At 39.9% G+C, this 22424-nt stretch overlaps 2 protein-coding genes across 5 annotated transcripts in view; one reads left to right on the top strand and one right to left on the bottom strand.

The window, feature by feature from the left end:
* Positions 1-927: 927 nt before the first annotated feature.
* MDH1 (malate dehydrogenase 1) lies at positions 928-12243 on the bottom strand. The gene is made up of 9 exons (XM_058834209.1): positions 12120-12243; positions 6635-6733; positions 6253-6349; positions 5129-5304; positions 3680-3802; positions 3391-3567; positions 2229-2342; positions 1929-2018; positions 928-1569 (listed from the first exon to the last, which is right to left on the bottom strand). Exons 1-9 carry the CDS (start codon positions 12120-12122, stop codon positions 1444-1446), a joined length of 1005 nt encoding a protein of 334 aa, XP_058690192.1. The 5' UTR covers positions 12123-12243; the 3' UTR covers positions 928-1443.
* A 247-nt stretch (positions 12244-12490) lies between these two features.
* The window catches only part of WDPCP (WD repeat containing planar cell polarity effector), a 147911-nt gene continuing 137977 nt past the window's right edge, over positions 12491-22424 (top strand). The window contains exons 1-2 of one of the 4 annotated variants that reach the window (XM_058834205.1): positions 12491-12642; positions 14732-14813. The gene's annotated coding sequence lies outside the window, so the exon portion shown is untranslated. The remainder of the gene's footprint in view (positions 12643-14731; positions 14814-22424) is intronic. The other 3 variants (XM_058834204.1, XM_058834206.1, XM_058834207.1) reach the window with 3 other exon arrangements.

Genomic DNA, 22424 nt, shown 5'->3' with positions numbered 1-22424 from the left:
TGGAGACATCTCCTGTAATATTCACTACAAAAACACCTTAAATTAAAATAAATTGTAGCATGGCAATTACTGCAATGAATTCCTTTGATGCCTGAGCTCATGTTGAAATGAAATTTTACTGACTTTGCATGGAACTGCCAGAAGGCAGTCAACACATTGGCAGCTTTTCTTCCCTCCCTAATTTCTGCGGAAGTGCCCAAACTGTCATAAAAAGACAGGTGTATGAAATTTTCTTGTGGAAACTAAACTAACTCTAAGGGGCTCAGAGGAATAAGAAAAACAGTGAGAAAAATACTTCCTGTCTATTTTTAAGACTGCAGAAATGAATAAATGCTTGCAACAGCTGCTTCATAAGCATTCATAGTGTTCACTCACTGTGCCCTGTGCTGCAGCACATTCCCATTTTCTGAAATGCTTCTCCCCCCTTTCACCTCTGTGTGTAAGTCTCTGCTGCATCACTGTCACTGTACATAATAGGTACAGTAATATACTGAGAGCAGACTTATTTTTATGGATAAGCTTACTGATGTTTGCTGATTTATTTTATATTCTGGCTGGTAAGTCCTCGAAGAAACTGTTCAATTTGCTTCTAATTCAGTTTAACCTCTCCTTTTCTGGTCAAAGAAGTTCTGTTTTTCAAATCCTCATTAAATGAAAACAAACCGAAAAAGAAAAATGAGATGACTCCAGATAGGACAGACCAAGGTTTACTTTAGTACAAGGCAGAAACTTCTATTAGAACAGGACAGACACCAACTCAGACAAAGGGAAATGTTAGTGATTACGAAAGCTAGTAATGTTTAAAGCTTTGTTTCCCTCAGTTTCCTAAAATAGGCTTTCAGGGCTTTTTATCTCGTACTATCACACTGTGTTAGTTACATAACTAAAACATGCAAATAAAGTGCAACAGACTACTCTTAGCCAACATCTGATTGAACAACTTTTAATATTTCTATTGACAAACATTGTAAGCATAACCAGAGTGAACTGTATTTACTTGAAGTCTGTCCAGTGATAGACTTGGGTCACTGAACTACCGGTTCAAGGAGAGTTACTGGCATTCTAGTTTCATTTTCAGTTGAGACAGAGGATGCTGAAGTGATCACGGACTAGGACGTGTTCCAGTAGTGCCGCATTCTAATCAAAACTCAGATTGTGCGTTAGTAAGCCAAGGCCAAGGCAAACTATTATCCTGTACCATACACAGAAAGCAACTAGTATTGAACAGACAAAAAGTTTGGTCAACAAACTAGTTTTACTTCTTTAATAATATTTTGCTAATAACTCAAGAGGCACGACAGTACCAGTAAGCATATGAACTTTAAAATGCACAATGGCCACAGACAGTTGACTTGGATACAGTAGTGGTGCTTGGTAGTAGACCTACAGACGGCTTTTCGATTCTTCCACTCTTAAATGATTTTGTATTTCCTCCCGATCTAGTCATGCACTGGAGAGGAATTCCACAGCAGTCTCCTTCTCTTCAGCTAACTCCTTAGCAGTAAGATCCATCTTCTCACGAGAGAAATCATTAATAGGAAGACCCTCAACAAACTTCCAGCTCTTGTCCTGATTGAAAACAAACAAATAAAAAACCCTCCATGTAAGAACAGGCTTCATTCAGTCTGCATGAAAGAAACTTTGTGGCATAAGAACAAAGCTTATGGCCCTAAAAATCACATCAGGAAGCAGTTAATTTCATTTCAGATAAAGAATGCAACCAGCACCAGCTGGTCATATCATACTGTACTCATCTACCAGCACTTAGCTGACGATCAAGTTAACTTGGTCAATAAGAGTCTTCTCTGTGAAAGACTGCTAAACCGCCACATCCCAACAACTGCAGTCCCACACTGCAGTTAATGAGCTCACGTGACAGTTTAATAGGTCTTGCAAAAGATATATGGATTTAAATACAGCCTAGTTACCTTGATCACAACAGGGAATGAATATAGCAAGTCTTCAGGAACACCATAAGAATTGCCATCAGAAATGACTCCCATCGAAACAAATTCCCCCTGAAACCAGAAAAGTCAGAGATAAATATACTTTTTACTGCTGGAAACAAGCAAAATTTTCATAACTTTCCATATCCTTTATCTCCTGTGACACAACCTACTCCAGAAAAAGACAAATTCTTTCCTCTGAACACACATACACTTGCGGTCAGTGAGGTGGGCAAGGAATCAAAGCATTAGTCAAACAAGCAATCAATAGCTACATCTTACCGCTGGAGTGCCAAACCAGATGTCCCTCACATGATCACAGATAGCTTTGGCAGCTGACATAGCGCTGGACAGCTTCCTGGCCTTAATAACAGCTGCTCCACGTTGCTGAACAGTCTGCAATTAAGGAAAAAACCCAACCATAACTAAACTGTAAAGCTGCAAAATCATGGCTTGGTCCACAGGCTGAAAAAACACATAGCATACAATCCAGAAATACAATGTAGAAGAGTTTTGCCAACACAAATGTAACAGAATGTTTCAGAGGCTCATTCCTTAGCTTAACAGTTAGCTGACTTCTCTCATAACAAGCAGATGTCTCAAGCTTTTCCCACCAGGAGACTTTGTGCATGTCAACAGTAACAGATGTCTCAAGCAACACACTGTCAATTAAGGTCTTCTGCTAAACAGCAATGTGAAACACTTGCTGGTTTCAATCGTACAATACTTAATACATACAATTAACTTCATTCTTGAAGATAGCCGAATCTAACTCACGTACTCAAGCTAATAGTTTTTAAATTTAATAGTTTTATTAAAGCTTTATTCATCTAGGGCTTTAGTAATCCATTTCCCTTCATATTCCACTAAGGTAGCCTGTGCTCTTGATCAATTAATACCATTATTTTGTTTTACTCGCTACATTATTATTTATTATTACCCTACATTAAGACATTTTCTAGATTTTTCAGATTCCTTTTCAAAATTATGCTGATGATGCCATGTGTTTAGAATTGAAACTCTGTGTGTGTCTGTGCACATGCACGAGCAAGGAATGAGTAGTTGGCCTTTGGCCTTTTCTGGTGGGTGGAGAGCAGGAAACGGAGCACCCCACTTCATCTACAAAAAGTCACTGTAGTGAAATGGCAGTGGTGCTTCTGTGTCACACAAGTTTCACCTGAGCTGTGATCTTTGCTCTTTACAGAATCTTTTTTAGCATTCCAGTTGGATTTTTCTAGCAGAAATTACATAGACTTTCCTGCCTTGAATTTTCAAAGAGCAAATAACTGATAGCAACAAGGTATCTGAAGATGGCTTATTCTAGTGAGAGAAAAGAGCTGCTTCACTACATCAGTTATATTGTTTACAATTTCAGATGAGCAGAAAGCACAAGCACAGAATGACCATTAAAAAAAAAATAAAGAGGTAAAATCTAAATCCTTACCAGGATAAAGTCTCCCTTCAGCCAGCTGTCATCTTTTATAGCTTCATAGACTCCAACTTCCTTTCCTTTCACATTTACCTTTGCATGGTTAACATCAGGATATTGAGTGGAGGAGTGGTTGCCCCAGATGATGACATTCTTCACATCATTAGCAGTCACACCAAGTTTCAGAGCAATCTAATTGGAAATTAAAGATGTCCATTGCATTGGCTTCAGCTTCTCAATTCACAGGCTTCTTTGAAAGCATTGCTGTGTATTTAGCAGAGATAACAAAATAAGTCCTTTTTACCTGAGATTTGGCTCTGTTGTGATCCAAACGAGTCAAGCAGCTGAAGTTTTCCTTTGGTATGGATGGAGCTGACTTTGATGCAATCAGGCAGTTGGTATTCGCTGGATTCCCAACAACCACAACCTAAAAATTAAAAGAAAGGAAAGATGAAGTAGGTATTTCTGCAAAACATCTCCCTCCAGTGAAATACATTGTTTGGCCTTCAAAGAAGGTACCTAAAAGTTAAGTTTTCTAATCTCTTGGTTATCTTCAACTAGATTATTTTTTAAGTGTGTCATTCATAGACACCCAATCTATATATTGCACATAAAAATATTTTCCAGGTAGGTATTTTCTTTAACTTGAAATCCAATGTGAAAGGGAACAAGACTTCAAGGGAGATCAGTACACTGACCTATGGCCTGGCTTCAAACCTAATGCTACCAGATATAGGGAAAGACAGACGTGCACACTTTTAACCAACCACTTGGAAACATTTTCTGGACTGGCTGCCACTGCTTTATGTAATTGCTTTATAATTAAGAAAGCCAGAACAGTTACTTATCTCAATGTTCATAGGCAGTCAGAAATAAAATACTGCCTCAACTTAGATCAATTTATTACTATGCAAAACTGATTTTTATTCATCCTTCATTTGTGCCTCAAATGACTTATGTCAAACTCCATATACTCTAAATCACGCAAGCTGATCTGCAAACCTCCCTTTGTATTTCCCCTTTTGAAAGGGAGTTCAGGAATTTCTTCACTACTCTGCAATAGTTATATTGATAGTTTTTATTCCAACTGGATAAAGAAGCAAACACGTCTTTAGAAGCAGTAGGAAGTTCATCAGCAGACATTAAAAAGTCAGTTACAAAGCACAGTTGGAGTCTGGGTCTGAGATTAAGAGCAGTGGGAGAGCAGCCACATGATCCCATTAACTGTGCTGAAGGAATCTGAGAGAGAACAATTAAAATCTTCTAATGCTCCAAATAATAAGATGCAAACAACCTAAATAAAGCTGATTTTTGTGCAACTGTAATTCCATATTGATACTGAAGTTAAGGGTCATTATGTTAAAGGACACAGATGGATATGAAGTAGGCAGCTGCATGTAGTTAATTCAGTTCTCCCAGAGAAGAGAGATAACAAGCAAAAGACTGCTTATTTTTTTTAGATACATTTTTATGGGGTTGCTTTTCAAATTGGTGGTAATCAGTTCAGAATATGTATGGAATACAGCAATACAATGTAAGACTCACCTTTTTCACCAAACAAATGAATGACTAAATCATCCACCTATTTAATATTCTGTTTCTTATCTACCCTTGACTGTGGTCTGTTTTCCAGGGCATAAGTAAAGGAATGTGTGCACTGAACAGGCTCCTGCTTGTGCAATATTCTTCTACAATGTATCCAGATCTTTACATAACAGAGAATTAATATTTTAAATTCAGTTCCTATATTCACCTTGACAGTCTTTTTGGCATACTTGTCCAAAGCTGCACCCTGAGACTTGAAAATTTTCACATTTGCTTTGAGTAAATCCTTCCTCTCCATGCCCTCTCGCCTTGGCATGGAGCCAACCAGAATTGCTATGTCAAGGTCTTTGAATGCAACTTCCTCCTTGTCTGTTGGAATGACCTCTAAAAAGAAGGAAAGGGGGAAAAGAATTCAGCAAGATAAATACTCATGGCATAGTGCTAACGGGAATATTCTTTTGTGCATAAATAGCATATAATCTAATCTGACAATATCACCACCTTCCCCTTCCAAAAACACAAGTATAGTTATTTGGCTCTACCTCCACAGGTTAAATACTTGCCTGTAAATGGGTTTTATATGCAAATACTTATCTAAAGTGGAAAACACAGGAGAAAACTATGTAAAAGATACATTTTATTTGCCTCTAAGAATGTGTATATAAGTACATATGCTTTTCTTCACTTTTGCAATAAAATTTCAGTGGCAGAACCAACGCAAGTGAAGTTTTGCTTCCCCTTTAACAATTCAAAGCAGAGAAGGTTTGATTTGTACAAGAGCTGGTACCTACATGCTATTTTTGTCATATGTTATAGCAATTACACTAACACCTACTTGCTCCCTTTCTTCTGCTTGTTTAAACTATTAGAATTCTGCTTGTTTACATGGCTTGAGGAGTGATTTTTTATTTTGTGTCTTTGCACAGATGATATTTTTAAGACTAAATTAGGTTTTTTAAAATTTAGCAATAAATATTATATACATAATATAGCAGTGATATTTTATATATATATATATATTTCACAGCTGGGCCAGAATACAATGCACATATGCACAAGTATCTGACAATTTCTCATCCGGGCTGAAAGCCCAGGATTAGATGATATAAACCCAGGTACCTTCATTGCCAATTCCGTTCACAAAACCTATTTGATGTCATCTTTCCTATCTTATAGGCTAAGTTAAACTGATTATATTCCACAAAATACAAAACCAAGGAAGGATCATCTAAGATTTTCTTCTGCCTAACTTCCTGCCAGCTACAGGGACTCATAAATGCAAGAACTGCACTGCTGCATCTTGTATGTATAAGAAAAAATTGTTTTGGCCACCTCTGAGCAGCGGCAGAGCACAGTCCTGCAGCTCCATCACCACACCTTCCAGTACAGTCATCATGGGAGTGATGTCCAGCAGCACAAGAATAAGAGGCTGGAAAGAAAGAAAAGGTTTAGTGCAAGCTGGGCACAATCTATCTTGAAAATGAATTTATCTTGTACTCAGCTGTTACCTCAAGCAAGATTTAAAATCCATTTGCAGAAAACAACTTCAGCACAGCCAGCAACTGACAGCTTGCATAACAGAGCACAACTCCCCACTTAAAGAAGAAATTACTTGCATATTGGTAAACCATTCTGAGTGTCTATGAGGAAACCAGTCTCAGGCACTACAGTTCTGACATTCATTCATTCCTGCGCAATTCAGCGCGAGAGTTACCTGGTCTTTGCCGAAGACATCGCCCTTGGCAATGCTGTAGAGGAGGGAGTAAGCAATCTGCCCAGCAGCTCCAGTCACCAGCACTCTGACAGGTTCAGCCTGCAAGGAAATGACACAGCCTTACCCACAGCTCCACACCTCAGCCTCACACCAGTTCAAAATTAAGGTACTGTGGCAACAACGTTATGATTATTTGACCTGGATGAAAGTGTGTGCCTGAAGGCAGATCAGCCCCAGCTCCTGGGATCACACTTCTGGTTCTGCTAGAACCACCAGCAATTTCTCTGCTTGCTTGTACAGAAACAGACCACAATTGCAAAAAGATCCTTAAGAACTGCTCCTGGAAAACTTGCAAAATGCCAGGAATAACGATGTCTTTGGAAAATTTCGCATTCCCTTTAACAACATTGCCTTATTAACATAAGACAATATAATATAATACACCCCACCCATTCATACTTGAAATTTACTACAGAAGTTTTACAAGCTGTGACACTTGGCTGCTTTTCAGATTATTTGAATTTTGAGGGCTGTTCCCATTAAGCTTTTTGAATGCTTATTTGCAACCAAAGACTTACTGAATGCCAGAAACCAAAGAACCTAGTGGACTTTACTGCCTCACTAAACTGTTAGGCAGCAAATTTAACTAATCCACAGACAAAAGCTACATTATGAACAAATACAGATACTACTATCCATAATACAACTGTCTATTGTCAAACTGACCCAAAACTACAAAAGACTGGGAAAAGACTGCCAAAATGTTACTATATTGCAAATAAGAGGGGAAAAATGGTTTCCCCTGTAGTAAAATGCCACTTTGTTAAGCAGAACCAGGACCGGGTGAAATCCAGAGGTTATTCAGCATTGAAAATTAAAGGCTGTGAGAGTTCGGGTTGTTCAGCCTGGAGAAGAGAAGGTACCAGGGGGGATTTTCAATACTCCAAGGGGACTTATGAAAAAGACTAGGACAAACTTTTTAGTAGGGCCCATTCTGAAATGACAAGGGGCAATAGTTTTAAACTGAAGGATGACAGACCTAGATAGGAAATAAATACTTATACAATAAGGATGGTGAAACACCGGTGCAGATTGTCCAGGTAAGTGGTGGCTGCCCCAGCCCTGGAAATATTCAAGGTCAAATTGGAGAGGTCTCTGGTCTTGTTGAAGATGTCCCTGTCAAATGCAGGGGAGTGTTCCAATGACCTTTAACAGTTTGTTCAAACCCAAAGCATTCTATCAAAATGGGCCACGTGTTAAGGACATTCATAACCCAGTATCTTGTAAACCCGTTATTTGGTTAGAGGCAACTGGGCTGGGGCAGATTGTGCCTGGACAGGAACAAGCAGATTGACCAGCCTGCTGGAATGCCAAGCCCACTTTTTCAGAAAATCAAAAGATGATCATTTGAGATACAGACCAGGCATAAGTGAATGTGAAAGAAGTGATTTAATTGTATTCTGGGCCACATTATGAAAAGTGTCAGATGCTCAGCAAAGACAGGTCTTGCACTCAGTGGTGGTGATATTGCAGATGAAATACTGAATCAATTTCTGGAAACCTGAGTTCATGGTCTGCAAGATGAGGCTGAGGGTGCTGGACATAGTCTGGAAAGGGAGAGGATAAGGGGGATCTAACAGAAGACCACCACCTTTGACAGGATGTTAGAAAAATAACACTGCCCTCCAACACCTCTCAACAGTAGCAAACAGTAGCAACAGATAGAAATGAAGAGAAATACTCTTGATTATGTGGTACTGCTGCAGCAGAACAGGGTACCCAGAGGGTCTGTCTGTATAATCTTCATTCCTGGCAGTTTTCAAGGCCCAGACCTAAACACCTATGACATGATCTATCAGTGGCAAAAGCCTCACCATCAGACTGGACTGACAACTTCCAGACAGGCCAAGAAAGAGGGCAGACTCTATGACCTCTACAGATCCTTCCCAACCAGCATTCCTGTCACTGATATTTATAGGAAAACCATGTGGGGCTTCCAGTGTATTCTCTCTGCAGAAGTGACCAGACAAGCACAGTTGCATCACACTAGTGTTAGATAATTAAAAAAAATTAGGCCACCTACCCTGTTTTATCACATAGTAGATAAAATCAGAGAAAAAATGATGAAGTTAAAACTACTGAACTTGCAGATTTAGACCTGGCCTTCATTGTGGGGATGACTCTTTAAATATCTCGTTACCCAATTACCCGTTACACGGTGTTGAAGTGCATTATTCTCTTTTGAACTTGTCCTACTATAAGTCACACACCCCCTAACTTCATAGAAACTCTGCTATGAGGGGAAGGAGAGCAGACAATCAACTCTTACTGCTTTAAATCCCAAAATAGTTCTTGTATTTTACTCTTGAGCTGGGAAATGTACCATAATGTCTGAATGATGATGGACAACATGGATTAAGACGCGTATCAAATTTTAAAGCCAACTTTCCAGCGTGTTTCCAAGAAGAATCTACATTTTATTTGTATAAATGGAACAATGAACACTCCTTTAAGGCTGCTAACCATACGACATAGTAAAATAAGTACTGGAAAGTTACAGCGCTGCAAAACCTTGGCCTGGCAAAATCCTCATCATATAAAAAGCGATTCTGTGCTAAGCTAATCCAGAACTCACACAGGTAGCAGCAAAACATGTTTTCTTTACATTACAGTGTATCTGAAATCAAGTGTGAATTGATTTCTGAACTTTCAGTGAATAGAAGAAAGATTTCAAGGCTCTTTATTCTAAAGTAGTGTCACAAAAGGGGGAAAGGAAAATAGATTTTTTTTTTCTATTCTACGAACTTTATAAGCCAGTCTGATTGAAACATAAAAAATGCCAACCTATCCACTAGCATTATGCTGAGTATTCAGCATAATAACAGGAGAGGGAAGGAGTAGAAGATAAAAAAGGTAAGAAACAAGACTATTTATTATTTTTTAATTTTAGCCTCTAAAAGAAACCCCAAACCTTCAGTCATGACTCAGCTTCACTTTCTCAACATAATTATGTTTTCTTACTACCATCCTTCCTGTTGTTCCCCATTTGGTGCTAGAGGAGAAAAACACATAAGCTAAAATAAGGTGAGGAGTTCTGCCTACCTGTTTTTCCTTTCCAAACCTTCAGCACATTGGATTCAGTGAATTCCCCAGACCCTTTTACCCCTGCACCAATCGTGAGCACGTAGTATCAAAAAAACTTTCATGGTCTCTCTTAAATCCAGAAACTGGATTAAAAAACCAAAAATGTTATGCTTCTTACAAAATGTGGATAACTCTCACCAAAAAAAACTTTATCTCTCATATTAAAATTGGTCTCACTGAGTGTCTGAGGCTACTTTTAGAGAAATGAGAAGCTCCCCAAGAGAAGTTGTAGGTTCCAGACATTCATGTCCAGGCGCTTTAACCCGTGACTTGGCTCCTGCAGGACTTTCATGCTGTGGTAACTGCAGGGGTGACCTTTATTCACTCTCAGGTATACAGAAACTAGAGGACAAATTAAGCAACAACTAGCTGAACTATTTTGTTCCAAAGCCATCCCCACTCCCCATTCAACCCATGTACAGTTAAAAAGCTTTAGGAAAGTAAAAGAGTAGCAAAAGAAATGATAAAAAGGATGAGAAAAAAAAACCCCAACCACTGAACATTGCATCCCCAGGTAACCTTCTTCATCTAATCCAGCAAATGTAGGATCTCTCCCCCTTCTAAACTATCACAGATAGCCTCCAATATCAAGTGAGGGAGCTGAGGTCTTAATGTCCTCACCACACACTTTGATTTAAGAACTCAGTGCCTCAGATAGGTCTGTGATTAGAGCTGATATCAGCAGACCTAAAACATTACTGCCATACCTGCAAACAGCACTGCACTGCAAAACTAATTCAGGTTACAAAGGTAAGTAAAAGATAACTCACAACCTATCAAACATTGTGACAGAACATCCTGACTACACAAGTGATAGACTTTGCATTGCTAATTGCAGTTATGAGAGATCTCTGTAAAGATTATTGCTGATAAGCTCATCTATAACCATCAGCTTAACATCATTAATGAATATTACAGCCAACTAAGCTATTCTCATCTTGCTTTACAAGAATTATTTAATCATTACAATACATCTTTATCTCTTCCAAAGTCTAGAGTCTGCCCAAGAAACTTTCCCTTTGTTCTCCCTTCTTTAAAGCAGAGATGGGGTGACAATAAACATGTTGGGAAATGCAGTAGAAAGTCTCAGCAAGGTAGCTGTACACCTGAAGAACAACACCAGTGCTGCAGTTCAGAGACCAAAGCAATTCCAAAGGCATTCCTTCCTTAAGATACGACCTTGACACAGGCGCCCTGTAAAACTTTTTCCATTTCATTGAGCTAACGGTGGTTGCATTGATAGATGGTTTTATTTCAGAAATTTAAAGCCTCTGCGCAACACCACATGCATAATCTGAACAGCAAAGACAAGATAAAAAACAGCGACATTCTGAAAAGTCTGGACATCAAAGTTATAACCAGCAGTTCTCTGTGAGACCAGCCCATCCATGTCAGCCAACGCTTTGAGAGTTCAAATACAAACTAGAACTTGCTGTCATGTTGTCACTCCTGCAAATCCACATTTTCAATAGAAAGAGTGAAAAAGCAGGATAAAGTTTACAGATTTTTGGTTTTTTTAGGGTACAGCTGAAATAAACCACATTTCAGAGCATGGAAGCATCTCTTCTATTCCAAAATACTGAAAGTGAAGGTTTGAATAACAGCGTATTGAGTCCAGAAAAACAGAGACGTTTTCATGCCTAGAAAGGAAAGCAAGGTCTCTGTGCAGGTTTGTATATGTACACATGCTGCAGGAAAGCAAAGCACTGCAGTTCACCTCTGTAACCTCTGTGCAGAACCAGAAGGACTCCCTGACAATCTAGAGAGTTTGAACAAACAACTGGATTTCCCACAGCAAACAGGGATGAACCAATACAGACATTTCACAAGCACTTTCCCTTGAGCTAACAAGGAACCGCACCAAAACCTTTCACGCCTCGTGAACGAAGGCGCGGACAGCCCCCATCTCCCGAAGGCAATCTCGGCAGCGGCGGATTCGGGAAAAGGCGCGATCACCCCTCCGGAGTGCCAGCCCCAGCACAAGGAGGCTCGCTGCCTTCCGACGGGGGCACATCCCGCCCTCCCACACACGTCCCTGGGGAGAGGGGGAGCAGAGCCGCCGCCAGGCCGGCACCGACCCCACGTCCCCGCCTGGAAGGTCACCCCGGCGCGGCTCCGAGGGGGCTGCGGCGAGCCCTGGGGCGCCGCCAGGCCCGGCTCCTCTGGGTGCCACGACCACCTCCAGGTCACCCCTGCCCCTCACTCGCCGGGCCCACCCGGGGGCACCGCGGCCAGGCGGGGAGGGCGAAGCCATTTCGGAGTCACCTCCACCTGCCGGAGCTCCCTGCCCCGAACCGAAGGAACCCGAGGGGCGCGGTACTGCGGCGGGCCCGGTACCGACCATGTCTGCGGGAGCGGCGAGCCCTGATACTGCTTGAGGTCACCTCTGCGGCGCGACTGCGGCCGTGGCAGCGCTGCGCCGAGGTGCCGTGAGGGGGCGGGGCCCGCGGCCGCGCGTGGCCGCCTGGGGCCTGTAGTCGTGGTCGCCACCGGCCCGCGCCGCTCGTCTGCCGGAGAGAACTACAACTCCCAGCGTACCTCAGGGGAGGCGCGCCACGCCCCCGCACGCCATTGGCGGTTGCCGCTCCCGCCGCGCCCCATTCGTTGAAGAACAGTGCGGCGCCGGAGGGGTTAGGCCGTTAGGGGGCGACGCGCGGCTCTCTTCGCTGCGCGTGCGCACGGCAGGGAGGGGAGGGGGCTGCGGCAAGCGCGGGCTCCCCCGGGCGCGCGTGCGCGATGGGCGGGCGGGCGGCTGCGGCGGCGCAGGCGCGGGGGGCGGTGCGCGCGGTTGCTGCGGTGACGCGTGGGACAGGCCCCGGTGGCGGCGGTGGCGCCGCTCCCGCCCCGGGAACTCGGAGCGCTCGGTGGGTGCGACTGTGCGGCCGGGCCCTGCCCTGCCATGCCCGGCAGGGCGTCCCCCCGGGGCATCCCGGAGCCGCCCGCCCCCGGAGGCGCGAGCCCGGGGCGGGCAGAGCGTTCCCCTCGCGTTTCCCGCTCATTTCCCTCCTGCCCGGCCTCCTCTGGGGAGCTGCCGGCTCGTTGCCCTGGGGTGCTCCACACTTCATGAAATCCTGCCATCCTGTTGCTTGGTCCTTTCCTTTTTATTTTCAGGGAAAGCTGAGAGCTTACACTGTGCTATTCCGCTGGTAGAACTGCGTGGCTAAACTAGCGATCACTTCTACAAAAATAAAGCTGCTCGTTTACTTGTATTTCGGATTGCTGAGTGAAGTAAATTCCTTTGGTCGGGCTGTAAGGGAGGCTGCTACTGGCATAAATACATCAGCAGAATAGAGCTTCATAAGCTGTGTTGTTAGGGTGTAAAAGAAGGTCTTGGATAGCACAGATGATTTTTCTTTTCCCTCAGATCCTGATAGGATTCCCTGTTAGTTGTTCAGTAAAGATATCACTTGTCCTGGTATTCATCTGTAGGATTAGTTTTAAATCTTATTCTAGTCCTTATCAAAGGTAGTATTATTTTTTAAAAACAATCTAAGGCGCATTTATACTGAGGCAATTTCTTCTTCGGTCCCGTGACAGAACAGGGTAGTCCTTTAGGGCAGGGGGTGTAAAATGTAAATATTGATGTTTGTGGTGCAAAGTGTTCTTGTTTTAGCGAGTCCTGCTGCAGGTCGTGCTCACGCCACAGCTCAGAACGTGAGCCTGAAGGAGTCTTTGAGCACCTGACAGCTTCTGCAGCACGGCAAACTTCAGAGTGCAGGAGCTACAGTCGTACCGGCTTTATTTAAATTATCGAGCAATACTGATTTATATCGGATAGTAACCGTACGTTTTTAATACGAATGGAGACTGTACCCAAGTTGACTTCTGTGGACGATTTTGAAAGCCAAATAGCTGCAAGCAGGGCTGAGGGCTGGCTTGCTGTGAAATATAGAAAAGCTTGGTAAGGAGAAGGGAGCTGGTTTAACACAGAGTTTTCCAGAGTGTCCTAAAATGCTTTACCCTGGTGACTCTTAACCTTTTCTGCACCCGGACGTTGTGCAGGCTTACTTTACGCTATTTAAGATTGTTTAAGATTTAAATATACACAAAACCTGATAAGGACCCACATAAGGTAATTTCCACTGACCATAATTGGTTCAGTGCAAATTGATTTCTTATCAATTTTCAGCTAAATCAATGTTAGCAGGCTGTAAACTGATTTGTCTGTGTCAGCACAGCAGATTTCAGTTAAAAGCTTAACTTGAAACTTTCAAACTTCCTTCTGTAGGTAAGACTCGTCTTATTCTTGGTCCTTTTTTGCCCAAACTTGTGCTCCTGGAATTATTTGCTGTTGGAGAGAACAGCAAACCTTGTTGCTTTGTGTTGAAAGATTTGTTTTGATACAAAGCCATGTGTAAATTCTTTAGTTTGTCAGAAGCATGTTTATCAGTTTATTTTCAATCCCAGTATAATTAGTCCAAGATGGACTCAGTTGTTGTCTGTGCTGATTTAACTAAAGTGTTGCCTTTTATGAATGTGGTGTAATTTTTAAAGTCAATAAAACTTAATAGTTCTAGTATTTCCTTCTTAAATTTTGTTTCTACTTATTAAGCTTTAATGTTTTCCAAGGAAAAATTTAAATGCAATTTTAAAAAATAATCTTTAATGCTCCCCAATGTTTAATTAGTATGAGTCTTTTATGTAGCACTGTAAGCAAAAAAGCTGCACAAATGGAAACATGTGCAAATGAAGTAATGGAAATTTAGTGTGCATGTGAATCGGGCTCTTGGCTGACTCTTAAAACACACTTTGCAATTTTTGCACTCAGAAGATACTGAATTACGTGGAAATTGTTAATTAAAAAAACCTGAAATATTAAGATGTTTTAATCTCCATTTTCTGGGGATTAAGTATTATTTTTTAAGGCAACTAGTAGTTTTGAAGGGTAATCTGCCAGAATTCTCTCTTTATTTTTTAAAAAATATTTTAAAATGAATTATTCTCTGTTAACAGCTGGCTGTGTTCTTTAACTGTATTTTGGATGGGATTTTCTTTTACTTCATTGCCATCTGTAGAAACTGATGAATATTTTTAGGTAAGTTTTTACACTTAAACTTCACAAATCATTGAAAATTTCTTTTTATCATCCTCTCTATGTCTAATACAGGTGTTTTATCTTATGCATTTACTTACAGTTGTTGTTACCAAGTCATGTCTCTTGTAGCTACGTCTGTGTGATTTAATGAACATTTAAAATGCACAAGACTATGAAAGAAATATTAACTATACAATGGCCAGGTTGAAACCTAGAAATGCTAGAATTGAAACAGTTTTGTAAAACTGCATTTTGGTCCAAGGGAGTAATCATAAGAGATTTTTTAGAAATAAGGTAAAACATTACCAAAAAATACTAAAATAGAATTAAAAGGATCAAAAGTTATTTTTTAAAGTATTTGAGAAATTTATAATAGATTTTTAAAAATATAAAGATACAAATATGAGCGAGAACTATTAAAATTGTAGTTTAGAAAATTAATACAGGGTTGTGGAATTTTTTATTCCTAATGCTAATGTCCCAAATATAATTTTTCACTGTTCATTTCTAAACTTCAGTCATGTAATACTGCATGGATATTAAATGTCATGAAGAAACTAGTCTATAAATTCTACTTATAATCCAAATTTTCTTTTTGCTGTGGTGAAAACTTTCTTTCTAAAGGAGAAATTTTACCTTCTGTGGAAGTGGTTTAATTTTTTTATTGCTTATTTTTAATTTCTCAACAGCTTAGTTGGTTTTTAAATTGAAGTTGGGTAATTAATCATTAATTGATTTCTACAACCTTCAACATGGTTTTAATAGGTAGTTAGGATGCAATAACACATCCTGTACTCATGTGCCTGCTGCCTATAAAGAGAGACAAATGATCTATAGCTTGCATGTAATATGTATTAATAATCTTTGTGAACTATTAATGAGTCAAATATTAATAAAAATTGTGAATAGAAAGTTCTTTTTCCCTTGTTTTCCCTAAATAGGTCAATAGTATGAGCAGGTACTATAGGTTTGGTGGGGGACTCTGGGAGTTCAGGCCTCCTCTGGTGTGTGTGCACGGTCACATCTGAGGTTGGTGCTCTGGTGCCCACAGGAGTTCAGGGCTCCATCACTGACCAGAGGGGCACAGTGGCCTCATAGTGGCACCCCCAGAGCTGAGGGACCCTGGAAGATCTGAACTCATCCACCACCTGAGCACCACTTTTGGAGGGTTTTCTTCTGACAGCTGTTACATGGCCCAGGGTACAGAGAATCTCTGTTTAAAAACAAAGCCAAACAAAACTAAGCCACAAACCAAACAACCACAATGGGCACGCACACATGGTGCAAAGACTTTGGCATATTGGCTGTAAATTCAACAAAGCTGATCTCTGAATTATTGCAAAGTGACCAGAAGAGTTGTGTTCCTGGTGCATGAGAAGTAACATTGCTGGATTTTTCTACCTTAACACAAATCTGTCTTTCTCTTGATCAAAGAGAGATTTTGTGACAGCAATGTGTGGGTTTTCTACTCACTAATGTCACTTGAGTGGAGGAGAAGAGGCAGGTTGGTATTCTAAAGAGGAGATGACCTATGTAACAATTCAGGTTCTACCAAAGCAAACCTTGTACTCTTAAAGTTAATTCATTGCAACATTAAAAAAACCCCAACCTGGACACCAGCACCCCTTCCCCCCACTAGATTTAAACATTAAGCTGATCTCCTTGTGAGTTTTTTAAATGAGGTAAGCATTTAGTCAAGTGTAAAAATTTAGTCAAGGGAAACAGGTACTACTGAAAATAAATGTTTTCTTTTTCTCTGTATGACTTTATTTTGCATCTGTTCATTATAACTTAATAATCACGTAATGCATTTTGAACAAGAAGTTAGCAACCATAATGATGACTTTGTTTTCTAGGCTCAGTGCAGATGGGTGAATCCATCTGCTTCCTTTGTCCATCCTTTCCATGTCAGAATGACTGAGGAATCCTCTTCCATGCCAAATCTCTTGCATAATTACAAGAGTTTTTCTCTTTAGGCTTATTTCTATGAATTATGGTCACATAGTTTGCTTCAAATATTTCAGCTTGTTTTACAACATCCATGTGAATTTTTTTCTGTATTTTCACAGAACTGAATTCTTAATAGCTGTCAGTATACAGACTAAAATTTTCTCCTTTTTGTCCTCCCAAGAATTGAATAGTGCTTCAAAGAAAATAACCCTGGAAATACCGGTGGAAGGAGAATGATGTCTTATGGTGTTAATTTTTTGAATCATTAATTGTATAAAATATAATTCTTTACGGAAGGAAAATGCTGATAAATTTTTATCTTAATGGCATTTTTCATATGTAAAAATGTAAATTTCAAACATGAATTTATCAGTAATAAGTGTAAGAGACAACTAAACACTTTGTTTCTTGTATGGAGGTTTTTCTGCTGTTTAACAAATTCGTTTTGATATCTGGCCTGCTTTTAGATACCTTATCCAAACTGGTTTTTAGGCAGCAGCAGAGTCTCTGGGTGGCCTTAGTAGCATATATGCTTATAATACTGACCATATCCAGTGTCTACAGATACTTGAGTAGAGAAAGAAGAAATTGTCTTTATTCATTCTGCTCACATAAACACAAGTACTCTCTGCACATGCCTGTATTCATTCAGTTGCACACTGTAGGGCTAAACTACCCCATCTCTGAATAAAATTATATACCCCTGGGTCCAGCTGTGTGGACTCTATTGTCCATACCAGTGCCACATAAATTGGAATTTCCTGTTACTCAAAAACAGGCAGGCATTTATTTTTTGTTGTTTTTTTTTAGTTCAGTGTTGGTGAGGGTTGTGTTGGAACCCATGAGAATGGTCCTCAGGCTCATGCTTGAAGAAAATATTAGAAACTTTTGGGCCTGTCATGAAGTCCTTTAGAGTTGTCCTGTCAGGCTGGGATGGTGTTGAGGAATTAGCAAATTTGAACTTGGGGTAGTCATGTGCCCAATATGAACGAGAAGGGAACAATGGCCCAAAATGGGAAATTGGTCACTTAGATCATGACACAAATGATGGAAAGATGCCGCATCTTTGGATGAAGGAGGCTTCTCCATGAAGTAATCAAGCAACAGGAATCATGATTACAATTGGTGTTTTTCTACTTTCCTTTTAGAATGATACAACTATGTCTTTTTGCTCAACTTGCAGTCTACCCTTATCTGTAAAGAGTAGCCATGCTAAAGCACTAACACAGATATGGTGAAAAATTTGGACCTTAATTGGATAAAAGCCTTTTGAATGTTTTGAGTCCTGTTGGAAAGGTGTTACTCTTCTCTATATAATAGATACATACTTTTAATAGATCATGTGCATTTTTTTCATGGCCTGTAATCCCATTTATTTACAATAATGGGCCAGATACTGTTTTTCAAGTTGCTTACTGTCTGATTTGGGAGAATATCAAGTATTGCTCTGAAATGGCCTTTTCCTTTTATAGTTGCTTGACATACAGGGTCTGGCCTCAGTGTGTGTTAGGCAAAGGAGCTAGAAATACACCACAGTTAAATTATGGGTTTGTATCTCCAGGTGGTGCATGAATTCGTGGTTGAAGACTGAAGAAATTAATTTTACTAAAGCAAGAAACAACAGGACATTAAGCTACTATGCCAGCTTTAGATGTATGCTTCAAAAAATTTTTGCTGCTCAGCATTATTCAGTAATCTTTAACTCAAATTGCAGGAAATATTTGAAATTCCATTCTAACAATATCCAACAGAGAATATTAAAGAAGCATTAAATTTCAAATGCCTGAGGGAAAATGTTCTCTTGCAGCACCATGGGCATTTGAATCTCACTAGTAGATGCAGTATTATAGTCTCATATTATGCTTTACTTGGTCTAAAATGAAAGCCCAATTTTAGTTCTATCTCCAAAAACTTGGCATACTGCAGTGAAAAATAATTTATTTGAGTGTTGTTTTTTTAATACACTGCAACTAACTTTAAAGCTTCCTCATATAATACTTCCACTATGGCTTTTTGTAATCTGACCCTTTTATTAAGACTTCAAATATATTCCCAAAGACTTATCTCATTGCTTTCTTTGCTAATTTACAAGTTAAAAGATTCCAAAGTTACCTAAGAAGTTTTTCTCATTCTATGCAATTTTTCTCTTAATAAGACAGAATTTTTGAGTGTCTTTGTAAGTACGTAAAGCATCAAACAGAAGAACTAATACATTCTTAAGAAACAGGTAATATACAAACTGAAAATGGGACTTAATAATATATACACACAATTCTGGGCTGGGTAATTTGGCAACCCCGTTAGTGAACTTCTGTAAAAAAAATGCTGATTAAACCTGTGGGGGTTTATAACCTATATATGCTGTATTTGATAGGAAAACTATTTTGGAAGTGAATCCCCAGCTTACAAGATTTGGGAAAAGAATAAAAGTGTATCTAAAAGGTTTATAAAATCACTAGCTTGAACATATTTCTTACTAAGTATTTCAGTGTTGCCAGAGCAAGGACAAGTGACATGTTTCTGTTGGAAAAATAAGATCTGTGGTCTTTAGAGAAATAGAATAGGGCTCTTTTCCACCTGCTGCTCACTTTTTTTCTGTTTGCACTTGACTGTCATAGAGTTGTGGTCAGGAGAATGCCAATACTGTGACATTTCATACCTTTGTGGAGTTTCACAAGAGGAAGATTTTTAACAGTAGTGGGTCAGTTGCCTATGAAATTGGACCACTTGTGACTTGCCTGACAAACTAAATTGAGGGGAATGTGATTTAGGGACTTGAAACCTGCAGGGAAAATTCAGAAGAGCAGCACATTGCAGATGGTTTACTTGTTCAGTGTAGCTGTGTGGGACATAAATTAGTGAAGTGTCATTAACGGTACCAGTAGTTTAACTGCAATGCTAGGCTCTGTCCTTGCCAAATGAATGTCACTGATTTCTATAATGAAAGCTGGGACTCCTCTGCAGTGCTGGTGGACATCAGCTTGCCTGCTGATGGCCACTGGTGGGCTCTGAGTCGCCACATCGCTTTTCATGGGAGCTGGGACCTACTGGACGTTGATAAGGTGGTTTTTTTTTTCCATTGTTGTTGGTCCCAGGCAGTTGTGCCCAAACTTCTGAGTGAGTAGAGTGATATGTTATCTTGTATTGAGTAAAATCTGAGAGATGATTATCTATTTGAATGTGCCTCTGAGAAGGCAGGAGTGTCCACTGCAGTGTAATAACGCCATCTGGTAGCATAATTTTTAGACAGAAATGATTACAATTTAAAAACTGCACTTGTAGAGGACAGTCTGCATTTTTGGAGGACACTTGGGTGGTTTTGTAAATGTTGAGCCTGTCTTGCTCGAGAAGTGGAAGGCTTGTAAAATGCATTAGAAATATGTATTGGAAGAATAGGTCTGTATGGACTTCAAAATAATGACATTATGCAGTGTTATTTCCAATTTTATTGTCAACTAAAAAAATTCTATATCTTTGTTAATGGTTATCTTGACTATTCCTTAAATAGTAGTATAAAGAAAAGCAGGCACAAATAAAAATAGCTTACTGTAAAAAGCTGTTTCCACTCTTTCTTAGATGAGCTGTGTACTTAAGTATGTGCTTCCCAATCCATTGTTTTGCCAGTTTTTGTTCCAATAACTTGACCAGATGCAATGAATTGCGATGAGTTGCCTCTTGGTTTTATCACAGAATCACAGAGTCCTTTGGACCTTTCAAAGGGCCCTTTGAAGTCCAAAACACTGTGGACACCTTCCACTAGACCTGGTTGCTCAAAGCCCCATCCAACCTGGCTGAGCTGGGGCATCCACAGCTTTTCTGGGCAACCTGTCCCAGGGTCTCACCCCCCTCAGAGTAAGGAATTTCTTCCTTGTATCTAATCCAAATCTACTCATTTGGATAAGAACTGTTGCCCTTGATAAGAACTCCTGCCCTCCAGACCTCGTGTAAAAACTGCCTCTCCCCCTTTTTGATAAGCCACCCTTTAAGTATCTAAGATTAAGTATTAAGACTCTATCATAAGGTCACCCCAGAGCCTTCTCTTCTCCAGACTAAAAACCCCCAAATCTTCCAACATTTTTAAGAAGGGGAGCTATTTCTTTCCTCTGACCATTTTCTGTGGCTCTTTTTCTAGACCCATCCCTAACAGGTCCATACCTTTCTTTGCTGGGGGCCTCAGAGCTGGATGCAGCACTGCAGGTGGAGTCTCACCAGAGCAGAGTAGAGAAAGTCCTCCCCCTCAACATGCTGGCCATCTTTCTTTTTACCTAGCCCAGGATGCAGTTGGCTTGTTTCCTAGATATCTGAATATTTCCTTTGTAAATGTAATTAATATGTTGAAATTGAGAAAATATTTGTAGTGATGTAATGTCAGTGAATGAGGTGCAGCTTGTGACACAATTTATGTGAAAGTTCAGAATGTTCTGGAACACTGCTGGCAAAGTCCCCTACCTCTTAGGAGTGCTGTTAACTTTGTTACTCTTCAACTTGAAACAGATGTCTCTTCCTGTGGAATTCAGTCTAAGAAAACTTGTCCTGGAAAACTTGTAACATAGTGGCATTCTTGTGTTAAAATACAAAATCAAGACAGCTATAAAACAGTGACATTGGTGGCAGTTTCATTTGAATAAATACTCAGCTAGTAAGCAGACCTTACTTTTTGGGACTGTTGCAGAATAACTTGATTAATTGACTTTTCATCAAAGAGCAAATTAAATATTTATATTCTATACAGATCTTGCTGGAGTAGCTTCTTTGGCATCTGTCAGTGATGATATTTATTAACTTTTTCCCCTTGCAGGTTTTTTGTTTGTTTTGTTTAATTTTTTTATTTTTTTTGTATGTGATATTGGGAAACCCCTTAAGTGTCTTTTTCTGTCTCTCTCCTTTGTAATATATCAATTTATATCCCTATTTAGTAGATGACTTAACAAATGAATTTCACTCAGTCATGCTTGTTTTCTGAATCCGATTACCAAAACTGCAACACATTCAGCTTCAGTGTGTGCGATGACACACAAAGTGCAGGTGGTTGAATATTCCTTAAGAAGTAGCCTGTAAAATATGCCACCCATAATGCCAGTGAATAAATGCCAACTTCAGCATGAATGTTCTTTTAAAATGTGCACCTTGCTGAGGTTATTAGTCACTCTGAATTCAAGGACATGTGAGTGCAGACTTTGCATAAAGCTCCAGGAGTGGCCTACCTGTGAAGTGCTGCTGCTTGATTTTCAGAAGATGGCATGCTGTGAATGTTAAAACTCCTTCATCATGGATGAACTACAGCAAATGTCATTTTGTAATTGAGGCCATGTAAATTAGTTATTCTACATGTATTTCTAACAATGAAAATTCAAAAATCTCTTTGCTGGGATCAAAGAAATGTTATCATCATGAAAGGAAATATTGCCGTATTTGCTGAATAGGGCAAAGAAACAGAAGAATGAAAATTCTGCATCTTTTCTAACAAATATATAATTGTCATCTGTTTCATGGATTAGTGTGAAGATTATGCCGTTGGCCTTCTGTTTAAAATTTGAGAAATAATGATAATGGTGAAAATATTGCTGCTTCACTTAACATAAACATGGATGAAAAGGAATCATCACACAGAATTGTAGCACAGCTGTGACTTTAATTTGAGCAAATCCAACTCAGACAAAG

Source organism: Poecile atricapillus, chromosome 3 (genome assembly GCF_030490865.1).
Source record: "Poecile atricapillus isolate bPoeAtr1 chromosome 3, bPoeAtr1.hap1, whole genome shotgun sequence".
In the NCBI taxonomy this organism is placed as follows: domain Eukaryota; kingdom Metazoa; phylum Chordata; class Aves; order Passeriformes; family Paridae; genus Poecile; species Poecile atricapillus.
The sequence above is the reverse complement of the archived record's forward strand: the minus strand, read 5'-3'. Positions and strand labels throughout refer to the sequence as shown.